The following is an 11,686-nucleotide window of genomic DNA, read 5'->3' as shown; positions in this document are numbered from 1 at the left end:
GCTTCTTGTACCTCCATAGGAATATCCTTCTTGACTTGCATTACTTTTTAATACCAGTGCAATTTCCCCAAGAGAAACGTCTGTCTGCCACTGAGAAAGTCAGTAGTTACATGGTCATGAGCCTCAGCAAATGAACAACTGCAGTCTTGACATGGTCACAGAATCAGTGTTCCCATCGGTGTTAGTTTCCCCGAGCATGTCAAAGGTCAAAGGTTAGACATGGCATCTAAACATTGTTCATCAAGGGACCAGGAATGCAGTTTAGCTAGTGGGTAGAGTGTTTGATATAGCATGCACAAGGCCCCAGGTTCAATCCCCAACACTGCATATATCAAGTATGGTGGCACTTGGCTGTAATTCCATAACTCTGGAGCTAGAAGGATGAGAGGTTCAAGGTCATCCTCTATTAATTGGTGAGCTACACGAGACCTTATCTCGAAAATAAGCAAGTGAACAAAGAAACAAGAACTGGGTCTGTGGACTTTTTCTCAGATATGAGAAATATGAAGTAAGAAGGAAGGAAACATGGAAACAGGGGAGCAGATAGGTCACTGGGTCACAATAACCATAAGATTAATTTTTTCTAAATAATTGATAATTAAGTCAGTAAAAAAATCAATAGTATCAACGTTCAGCTGTAGATTCTGAAACTTACGGAAGCTCCTCAGGACAAGGAATTCTGTTTGCAGTCCTTCGGGAGATACAAGTGAAGCATAGACAAGTCCAGGGCCCAACTAGGAAGTGTGACTCATTAATTTTTGGGGGTATGAACATTGTATGTGTTTACTGAGGAATCTATTTTACAGGTCACACATCTTACTGAGCAAATAACTTCAACCAATGTCTCTCAAAAAGCAGCATCTTATGGCTCATGTTTGTCATCCTGAGTTTGATTGTTAGCTTTGTTTTATTTTTTATTCTTAGTTCAACATGTCAAGAGCCATACAAAGGGGATGAATCATGGGGAGACATCAGTAGTTAAGTGTCATTTTTGTTGAAAAAAAAAACCAAGATGGGTAAAACTTCCATTACTGCTAGACATGGACTAAGATTTATCTTTTATTTTGTTACATATTATTTTAAACATGCTAAAGTGCATACCAAGCACAGGCCACATTCCAGGTGCTACACTACTTCATTTTATCTGCTGTTCTCCTCTGTGAGTTATGTGGTATTATTTTTATTGACATTTACAGATAAGATAACAAAGCCATGGATTTTAAGAAAGTTCTCAGTGTAAACCAGCCAATTAAAGAATTCAAAACCATTCCGCATGAGCTGGGCACGTTGGTGCACCCCTGTCATCTCAGCACTCAGACGGTTGAAGAAGGAAGACCAAAAGCTTTGATTGAGGCCAGCAGATCAACATAGCCAGGACCCATGCAATAGTTTAATGTAATTGGCCCCCATAATCTCATAGGGAGTGGCACTATTAGGAGGTGTGGCTTTCCTGGAGTGGGTGTGGCCTTATTGGAGGAAGTGTTTCACTGGAGGGGCGGGCTTTGAAGTTTCCTATGCTCAGGATACTGCCCAGTGTCTCAGTCAACTTCTCAGCGACTCCTTCAGCACCACGTCTGCCCACATACCGCCATGCTCCTCATCATGACGATAATGGCTGAAACTCTGAAACTGTAAACGAGCCACCCCAATTAAATGCTTCCTTTATAAGAGGTGCCATGGTCGTGGTGTCTCTTCACAGTGTTAGAAACCCTACCTAAGACAATTCTCAAAACCAAGAATGTCTGCTCGCCAGTGCAGCACTCTCCCCTGGGAGGCACCACTTCAGTTATCATTTAGTTCTTGTGTTCCTTTCACTTGCCTAAGTTTGTGCAGTTATTAGATGTTAGAAAGCCAACAATTTCAAACAAAAACAGATCAGTGGGCCCAATTCTGCATATCAACAATCCCAGTATATGGAGGCAAAAGGATCTGGATTCAATGTTAATTCTGGCTATATAGCAAGTCCAAAGCCAGACCCGTCTCACAAAAAAAATGAAAGTAGAGAGATTAACTTTAAAATAAAAAAAGATTAAAAGTTTCCAGCTGTCACCCAGGGTGTAGTCTGGAAACAGACACTGTAACACACAGCAGGATGCTGTCTGAACTCCAATCCCCAGCTATTCTATCTGTGCGGCTGACGTAATTACTAGCAATAGAAACCTATGCTGCCGGGATAAAGATTTAACCATGAGAACTACCTATATCATATAAGGAAGTATTTAATTAACTGTCTTGATGCTCACAGGACATTTTGAACTTGGGCATTTGTTGGGGCTGTTGAGATCTGAGGGTTTCTTTAAAATGGACTAAGTGAACTTATGTCACTGGACGGACATGAGCCTTTGAGAGCCAGGCACAGAATGTTAGTTTGACTCTTAACTGTCCCCTGAGAGATCAAGTAATTGAAACATGAGAGGGCTTTAACCTCCCCTGTGCATCAGTTCATTAGCGAATTTACAATTTGATGCCATCATTAGGAAATAGTAAAAAGGAGGAGGGAAGGCTCATTGTCACTACAATGAACAGGTTGGCTAGCATTAGACATACCATGGAGTTTGGAGTGATATTTCAACCTATACACCTCACATGCACCAATCAAATCAACATAACTCACATTTCCCTTCCCTTCATATTTCAGTCTTGATCTTTCAGCTACTCTCTTCCAGATACTAATAAAATGATACCAGTCTGGTAGTACAGGGTGAGGAAGGAGATCCCTGAGTTTAATAACTGACTGAGCAACATAGTAAGATCTTGTCTTCCATGATAGAATATGTCTAGCATGTTCAAGGGCTTAGGTTCAATACCCTGTTGTGGAATATTTGTTTAGGATGTGCCACATTTGTTTATGCTGTGGAATAGTCATCTAATGATACAAAGATGTGTTGCATCCTTTTATGTTGCATTTGTTTAACTCTGTGAAGCTGTGTTACTTTACCTGCCTAAAATACCTGATTGGTCTAATAAAGAGATGACCGACCAAAAGCAAGGCAGGAGAAAAAACAGGTGGAGTTTGGAGATTTTGTTGGTAAAATCTGCTGACTAGGAGTGCCTGTCTAAGAGCCCTGCACTGTGCAGACTGAGATCTGGGCGCCTTCCAGTTTTCCTTTTTTTAAAACCTTGGGACACTGCTTACTGCTTGTTCTGTTTGAGAAAGTTGGGTATCCTGCAGAAGTAGGGTGACAGATCCCACATACTCTACACATGATATTCAGGTGAGATGATTCTGGTTTCTGTGTTCTAAGACTTCCCATCCTAGAAATCATCTCAATGACTTTGTCAGTTATAGAGCCAAGTACCCCTGTAAACCTCTAATGGGAGGGAATGGTGGTCCTCCAAAGGAGAAAGTTTGTGGAAGGGAAATAGGGGTGGTCTGTACTTAGAGGAGCGGTGATGTAGAAAGGGGACGTCTTAGGGTGGTACCCCAGCCCTGGAGGCTTATGTTTCATCTGCCTCTGGTTCTGTCTCCACATCTCATCTCTGAGAACACCTCCTTGCTGGTGGTCCTTGTTATTGCAAAGGCCAGTTCCCTGACACAGTGGTGGTCACGTGACCAAAACTGGTTGGTTAGAGGGCATCATCCTCAAGGATGGTCTCGTGGTCCAGGGAGGCCTCTCCCTTCTGAGAGTGAGTGAGAAAACCTACACTTCCCATGAACTGTCTGAGGGACAAGTGTGTTTCAGGATGAAGGCCTCAGGGAGGAGAGCATTCCACCCATGCAGCCCTTGAATCCATTTCTGTGTGAAAACAACTGTAAATGAATCTTATTTCAGTTTATTAAACTTCTTCTTCTTCTTCTTCTTCTTCTTCTTCTTCTTCTTCTTCTTCTTCTTCTTCTTCTTCTTCTTCTTCTTCTTCTTCTTCTTCTTCCCCTGTATCCCAGCTGGCCCTGAACTCCTGATCCTCCTGCCTCCACTTTGAAAGTGCTGGGATTACAGGTGGGCACTACCATGCCTGGCTTAGTTTAGACTTTTTTTAAGTTGAACATATATCTCTTGCAAGCCATGGAAGCTAATACACCTCTGAAGAATCATACACAGAAAAATCTGTGGGCTAGATGATGTCTCAGAGGTAATCTCAGTCCCCACCTGAACATGAGCCTCTCCATTATACCTGGACATATGAGTTTCTCACTACAAGGGGTGGCCATTGCTGTGGATGGCCTCAAGCTCTTTGAAAGTTTTCAAGATTTTTTTTTAAAAAATGGTGTCCCCATATTGTCCTTTCCATACATTATGCTTCTAGATAACAATTCTATAGGTAGACTTTCTTTGTACCACCTGTCAACTCTGTCACCCCCAGACTGCTCCCAAAACAACCACACAGAGACTTATTATTAATTATAAATTCTCAGCTGATTGCTTAGACTTATTACTAACTAGCTCTTATAACTTAAATTAACCTACATTTCTTATCTATGCTCTACCATGAGGCAGCTCCTTTTTTCAGCACAGCATGTTTGTCTCCTACTCCCTCTGTGTCTCCTGCTTCCTCTGCATCTCCTGGAGACTCCCCTCACTCCACCCTTCTTCCCAGTGTCCTCTCTTCCTGAAAATTCTGCCTAGCTCTTGGCTGTTCAGCCTTTTATTAAACCAATCTGAGTGACAAATCTTCACAGTGTACAAAAGGACTATTCCACAGGACAATTCTGTCCTGGGCTCATAGAGGAAAGGACTCTTGGCTCTCTTCCACACAGAAGCCTTTTAAGTACGTGAGAATGCTAACTTTTTCTTCTCCAGTCTGACCATTTCAGAGTCTTTACTGTAAGGAGGGCAGTTTTTAGGTCTTACACACAACACCTGGGGCTTCTTTAGCAAGCAGGGCAATTTAGTGATCAGACTTTTAAAATGAGTTGCTGAGGTGATGGGACAGACTTAGTTGACTTCCCAGGGGAGGCTTTAACCTCTCTGAGAAGTGGATTGTGGGTGGGTGGGGGGGCAAAAGGGAAGAGTGGAAGGGGAAGAGGGAGCAACTAGGATTGGGATATAAAAATAAATAAATATAAATAAAATTTAAAAATAAAAAGAGTTGCCTAGAGTGGTGTGGTGTGGCACACGTGTTTAATCCCAGCACTCAGGAGGCAGAGGCAGGTGGATCTCTGAGTTCAAGTTCAACCTGATCTACAGAGTGAGTTCCAGGATAGCCAGGGCTACACAGAAAACTTTGTCTTAAAAATTCAAGAACCAACACCTCCCCCCTGCCCACCTCTCTGCCAAAGACAGTTGCCTAGGATAATTTGCTTGCTGACTGGCAAACAGCAGAGTGTCTTTCTGTATTCCATGTGCTCTGTACCTATAAATACACACAAAACTAAATTGTTTCATGTGTAAGACACTATTTAACAGAGCTTTAGACTTTATGCTATATACTTGACTTTGCTATTTGGGGCAGAGTCTCCTTGTGCACACCAAGTTGACTGAAAACTCAAGGTGATCCTCCTGCCTCCTAAGTACTGGGATTACAGATGTATATCACATGCCTGGTGATTTTTTTTTTCAGTCCACAAGTACAAAACACAATAGTTAGCATAATCAAAAGATGGCCATATGGAGCATCGATGGTCTGCATTGATCATTGGTGTGCACTGCACATAACAAAAGGATAGCCATGTTGAGTGTCAATGGTCTGCATTGATCATTGGTGTGCACTGCACATAACAAAAGGATACCCATGTTGAGTGTCAATGGTCTGCATTGATCATTGGTGTGCACCACACACAACAAAAAGATAGCCGTGTGGAGAATCAATGGTCTGCATTGATCATTGGTGTGCACTGCACATAACAAAAGAACAGCCATGTGGAGCGTCAACGGTCTGCATTGATCATTGGTGGGCAGCACACAGCACTCAGTGCATTCTTTGCATCTCACAGAACTCCTTTGTAGGAGCTCTGGCTGTTGCTCTGTCTGGGCAGAGGAAACACTGACCCTTGTCCTGGTGGTAAAGAAAGGATCCAAGTTTGATTCCCTGAAGTAGTTTTCTTGTTCGTGAAGCTGTAAAGAATACACGAGTACAGCCAGGCGTGGTGGTGCAAGTCCTCAGCCCCAGCATTCAGGAGGCAGAGGTAGGTGGATCTCTTTGAATTTGCAGCCAGCCAGGGCTATATAGAAAGACTTCATCTATAAACAAACAAACAAAAATACATGAGTAACATTTCCATAAAAATCCATCAGTCACGCTCACAGGGAATTGTACTGCAGTAAATGAAGTCTTAAAGGCTATGGTGTCACAAATGACAGTTGCTTCTGTGATTGCTTACACCCTCCATCCCCTACCTGGTGCTAAGGACGGAAACTAGGGCCTTACTATGTCAACCTTTAATGTTTTTTGTCATAGTTGTTCCTAAGAGACAGAGCTTCACCAAGTTGCTCAGGCTTTGAACTCTCTTTGTGGGCCAGGAAAATCTTGACTTTGTGATTATATACCTCGGCTACCAGGCAGGGATGGGAGCCTGGCTTCTGCTCTTTAAATGAAAATTTATGAACCATGAGTATTAAACGGAGGTTTGTCATAGTAAAGTAGGGGATAAAACAAATAACACCTACAGCCAATATCAAAGAACTGCGAGGAACGAAGCCACCACGAAGTCAACGGGAAAGTGAATGGAAGGAAGACCAAGAAATGAGGGAGAAACTCCTAGAAGGTGGGGAGTAATGGGGTGTCTGGAAAGTCTGAAGGGAGACTTAGCTAAGGAAGGAACTGACTGACGTTCACGGGGAGAGAGGATGACAGAGTAGCGGGCAGGTGGCACGAACAGGGCACAAGGAAGCCAGGCAGGACGGCTCTGTCGATGGAGTCACTAGCTGCTACGGTGGCAACCTGAGTTATGATCCTTGATCAACTGCTAGGAGCTGCCACACGAGAACTGCAGCATTCATGTGCCTGTCTCCCTCAAACATAAACACATAGGGTAAGTGGAAGAGGGTAGACTTCAAAGATAGATTCTGGTTGTTTCATGAAGGGCTCTGGCATCCGGGTCCTGTGGCACAATTCCACATCTAGGGGTTTCTGGAATACATGCGCAAGCCCAAAGGCGTGAGGATCTGGGCTGGGCTTGGGAGCTGTATCAGTACTTCTTGAAGCGCATGACACTGGCAGCGGGATTCCGGCAGAAGATGAACAGTTTTGGAGAGATGCCCTCAGGACGGCCTGTGAATTCAGAACTTAGGTGAGGAGCATGGTTTTCAAAGGCGTGGAGCATGGTAGAGGGGGACACTATGCCCTGGGGGCTCTCAGGTGCATTTGAGATGTCTCCCGATGTCCGGGATAAGCATCTCCATGTTTCTGTGTAGACACTGAGTGAGGGGCAGAAAACCAGAGGAAGTCAGTAAAGACGGAGAATATCGCCTGCGGTGCTAAGAATAGGGAGACTTTAAGAGCAGTTGCGAGAAACTGCAGGAAAGTCAGAGGTTGGACTTGGCAGGAAGAAGAGGAACTATTTGGAGGACGTGGGATCTCTTTCCTTGTGAACTTGAAGTTCATGCGTCAGATGGATATCTGTCAGATGGAAGAGTTTCACATAGCACAATGCAAATTCTGGCTTCTCCACTAAAGAGACCTTCTTCCCCTGTAGTTGCTGGACTTCATGAAACACCATGTTCAACAGTTCTTTAAAAATACAGTTTATATTTGTTTAATAAAATTAAATTGTGTTTTCTCTGCACGCAGACGCTGCTTTTACAGTATATTAAAAGGATACAAAATAAAGCTCAGCCTTCCTGAGTCTGAAACAGGCTTTCGACAACGGCCTTTCTTCTAGTGAGCACTAGGTGGCGCACTTCTCTAGACTAAAGGCTTCCTCAGTGGAGGAAGATAAGGCAAAGGCTTGAAAAAGTTGGCATCTAAGGAATTTTCATCCTTTTGATCTCCGTACGTCTCAGAAGACTTCCAGATTTCCATTTTAAAGAAGGAAGACAGGAGGAAGGGAAGGATGAAGGAAGAGAGGAAGGAAGGGAGAGAGAGAGAAGGGGGGGTTGGAGCCTGTCCTGGAACTTGCTCTGTAGACCAGGCTGGCCTTGAACTCACAGAGATCTGCCAACCTCTGTCTCCTGAGTGCTAAGATTAAAGGTGTGTGCCATCACCACCTGGCAATAATGTCTTCTTGATTCTTGAGTAATTCCACTGTAATCAATCAAGAGTTCAGTTTGGTTCTAACTGTGGTCATTTGTCACTGGCCTTTTCCTGGCTCCTCCCAAAGCTATCTGCTGAGACCTCAGCCAGGCCTTGCCCCAGGAAAGGCTCCTCTAGGTGTTCTGCCTGAGCCTAGTGGCTAGGACTGTGTAAGAGAGAGAAGAGGTGGGGGTGGTGCCCATCTTCACCCTGATGGCTAGGACTGTGTGACTCGGGGAAGAGGTGGGGGTGGTGTCCATCTTCACCGTGGTACCAACTCTCTTTCTCTATGCAAGCTTTATACACATTCAGAGGTAGGAATTGCCTTGCACAGGTGAGGCCTTTCCTTTGATCTCAGGGACTTCTAGGAAAAAACATAGGGATCCATGGCTGCCTAAATAGGTTAAACAGTGCACACCGCTTATTTCTTCTTTACCTCGTGTTCTCTTTAAGTCTTAAAGTTCCCTTTAAGTGTTTTGTTTTGTTTTTTGTATTTTTCAAGACAAGGTTTCTCTGTGTAACAGTCCTGGTTGTCCTGAAACTTGCTCTGTAGACCAGGCTGGCCTTGAACTCACAGAGACTCCCCCTGCCTCTGCCTCCCAAGTACTGGAATTAAAGGCCTCTGTGCCTATGCCCAGCTTCCTTTTAATTTTTTTTAAAAGATTTATTTTATTTTGAATTCTCTTTACAAGTGTGTGTGTGTGTGTGTGTGTGTGTGTGTGAGAGAGAGAGAGAGAGAGAGAGAGAGAGAGAGAGAGAGAGAGAGAGAGACAGAGGACAGAGAGAGAGACAGAGACAGAGGACAGAGAGAGAGACAGAGACAGAGAAGGATCCTGAGAGAGAAAGACAGAGGGACAGAGAGACAGAGAGAGAGATAGAGAAGGATCCTGTTCTATTTATCGTCATTTTCTAGTAAAGAACACAGTATTTAAAATGAAGATGTGACTCTTTTTGGATATTATTCTGAGCTACAAAACCACTTAGACTTGTAGCTCTTTAATTTTGTATGCAGAAGAATTAGCTACCAGGGACAGAAGTCAGGTTCTAAAATTTTTCGTAAGGTATTCTGAGAGATTGCCATATAGCCGACCTTCAGTTCATCATCAACACTTTGACAAGCACTGACTTTGGTTCAAATACTCAAAACAAGAAGTGTTTCATTGTAGCTTTAGGTTACAAATTCTCATGGACAGCAGCAGTTACCTTGAGCCTGGCTCCATTATAAAAGAATCGCCACAAACAGACCACAAAATGCATATTTGATCTTCATCTGGCCAGGACTACTGCCCCTTTCTTCACAAACTAGGAAACTGAGGCACAGAAGTGCCAAGTGATGTAACCCACCACTTGAAGCTGGTGACTGGGCAGGACCCAGGTGTTAGCTGGGGTCCTGGAATTTTGTGGACCCTGCCCCATTGCGGATGAGCTAGGACCATTTCTCTAACTACAGTGGTTTGATTTGTAGAAACATCGTCACCTTTTTCTCTATACTCTTGACTACCCTGCCCCGTGGACCCCCAGTAATGGCCAGGTGGGGAAGATGTGTGTGGCTCTCCGATGTCCTTGAGCTGACTGCTCACTGGTTGCTTTAGTTTTGGCCAACAGTGGGCCCAAAAGGAACACTTTTCTAGCCCCTCTCCCCGACCCTAAATCCACCCAGCTAGTAAACAGAAGGAGGTAGGACCTGACACTTACAGAGACACCCCCACTTCCGGTTTCCCGGGAAGATCTGTGCTGTCTCAAGCTGCCTGTGTCTTCATCTGCCTTCCCTTTCCCACCCACCAAATGTATGGGACCATCCACATCATTTCTGGCTAGAGTTCTGCTGTCCCCTCCCCTGAGGGTGAAAGAAACCGACAACTCCATTATTGCATGAAACACACAGGAAATATTTTATTAATGTCCAGATGGAGAAAATGGTAGAGTAAAAACATTTCAGTAGAAGTCCATGATTCTCCGCAGAGAGCCCACCCTGGCATTCACGGCGCCCCAGTCATGGTAGCGCCTGTACTCCCCGGGCCTCAGCAGGTACTGCCGCCCCCGGAAGTTGGGCATCTCGTAGAGGACCCAGTAGCCTTCCAGCACGTGGAAGGAGTGGAAGTCGCTGAAGTGGAAGCGGTCCTGGAGGTGGGAGCAGTCGTCGGTGATCTCCACCATCTGACCTCTGCAGTCCTCGCGCTCGTAGATCCTGACCCTGTGAGAGCCGGACTGTGCGCACGCAGAGTAGACAAGGGGCGTTAGAAAACCGGACCTGAGCTCGGCAATCGGCGCACGCTGCCTGGGGGATGGGCCCTTACCTTTTCTATACCAGAGGTGACTGAATGGGAAGAAAGACCACCGTGCGTACTTCAGGGGGGTGTACACTGCGGAACTCAGGAGGTCACCACCACCCACCGTTCTCTGGCACTGTAGTCGACACACTGCTTCTCCTCAGCACCATTTTTAAGCAACTATTTTTCTGTCATCTCCCCCCCCCCTGCCCCCCAGATTCATGGTGGTCTGAGGCTCTTTTTGGAAGGTATAAAAATAATTTGATATTACAATGAAAAACCAAATGTAACCTTAGCAAAAGCCACTGTCTTGAATCTTAGTAGCCTCTTCCACATGAAGAGGATGGAGAATTCAGGAACAAAGCCTAACCCAGGTATCTTTTTTGTTGCCTCAGGTCCTGGCACCCATAGGCTGTAGAGGAAGGCTTTCTTAAAGATTGAGGAGAGAGGGAGGGAAGGAGGGAGGAAGGATGAAGCAGGAGGCTGTGACTATTATCCACAGGAGGGTTCACCCTCACAGAGGTGACATGTTCCCCGTATTAGACAGTAAATGGATCCAAACTGTTGGGGCTCCCCTTGGATAACAGCAGGGTGTCCCCAAAGCTTTGAAATCCCATTTCCTCATCTCTTGGCAGGCGTTACGTAACTTAGAGCTATTCCTGTCAGCTTAGCCCTGTTTGACCAGGCCTGATAAGTTCAGGAAGTCGGAAACAGGGGTGAACGGCATCAGTTCACCAGGCAGCCAGCCTGCTGGCATTCACTCCCAGGGCCCACAGGCTCAGAACCAAACGGTCCTCTGCTTAGTCCCAGCACTGGCGAGTTTGATTTCAGCAAAATAAGTGAAAATGACCACTGGAGAACTTTACTTCAGACGTGTTTTCAAGGGAACCTTGGAGAACTTAGTAAGCAGAGGACACAGAGCCAGCGGACTGTAGGGGGTGATGATGGGGCGCTGGGAAGGGACTCACGTGGGGGATGAGGCGGCAGGAGCAGACGGAGTCGCTGAGGCCCATCCACTGCTGGTAGTCAGGGTAGTCCCCACGCCTCAGGAAGTACTGGCAGCCTGCGAAGTTGGGCTGCTCATAGAGCATCCAGCAGCCACTGTCCACGCGCACAGAGTTGCAGCGGCTGAAGTAGGGCTGCAGGTTAGAGTGGTCGCTGCTGCACTCATAGTGGCGGCCCTGGAAGCCGCGGTCCTCATAGAAGGTGATCTGGAAGACAAGGCAAGGCTCAGAGGTCTGTTGTGGCATGGACCCGAGGGCTGGTCCCTCCCCAGGCCCTGGGTGCCCTGGGCTCACCTTCCCCAT

General features: G+C 45.6%; 1 protein-coding gene across 1 annotated transcript; it reads right to left on the bottom strand.

The window, feature by feature from the left end:
* Positions 1–10,044: 10,044 nt before the first annotated feature.
* LOC119821007 (gamma-crystallin E) lies at positions 10,045–11,686 on the bottom strand. Its single transcript, XM_038339802.1, has 3 exons — positions 11,678–11,686; positions 11,348–11,590; positions 10,045–10,317 (listed from the first exon to the last, which is right to left on the bottom strand). Exons 1-3 carry the CDS (start codon positions 11,684–11,686, stop codon positions 10,045–10,047), a joined length of 525 nt encoding a protein of 174 aa, XP_038195730.1.

This window comes from Arvicola amphibius, chromosome 8 (assembly GCF_903992535.2).
Source record: "Arvicola amphibius chromosome 8, mArvAmp1.2, whole genome shotgun sequence".
Classification (NCBI taxonomy): Eukaryota; Metazoa; Chordata; class Mammalia; order Rodentia; family Cricetidae; genus Arvicola; species Arvicola amphibius.
The sequence above is the reverse complement of the archived record's forward strand: the minus strand, read 5'-3'. Positions and strand labels throughout refer to the sequence as shown.

Coding starts and splice junctions, on each gene's coding strand:
- LOC119821007 (XM_038339802.1), bottom strand. Junction 10,318..11,347: donor CCTGCCGCCTCATCCCCCAC/GTGAGTCCCTTC, acceptor GCGTGCGCACAG/TCCGGCTCTCACAGGGTCAG.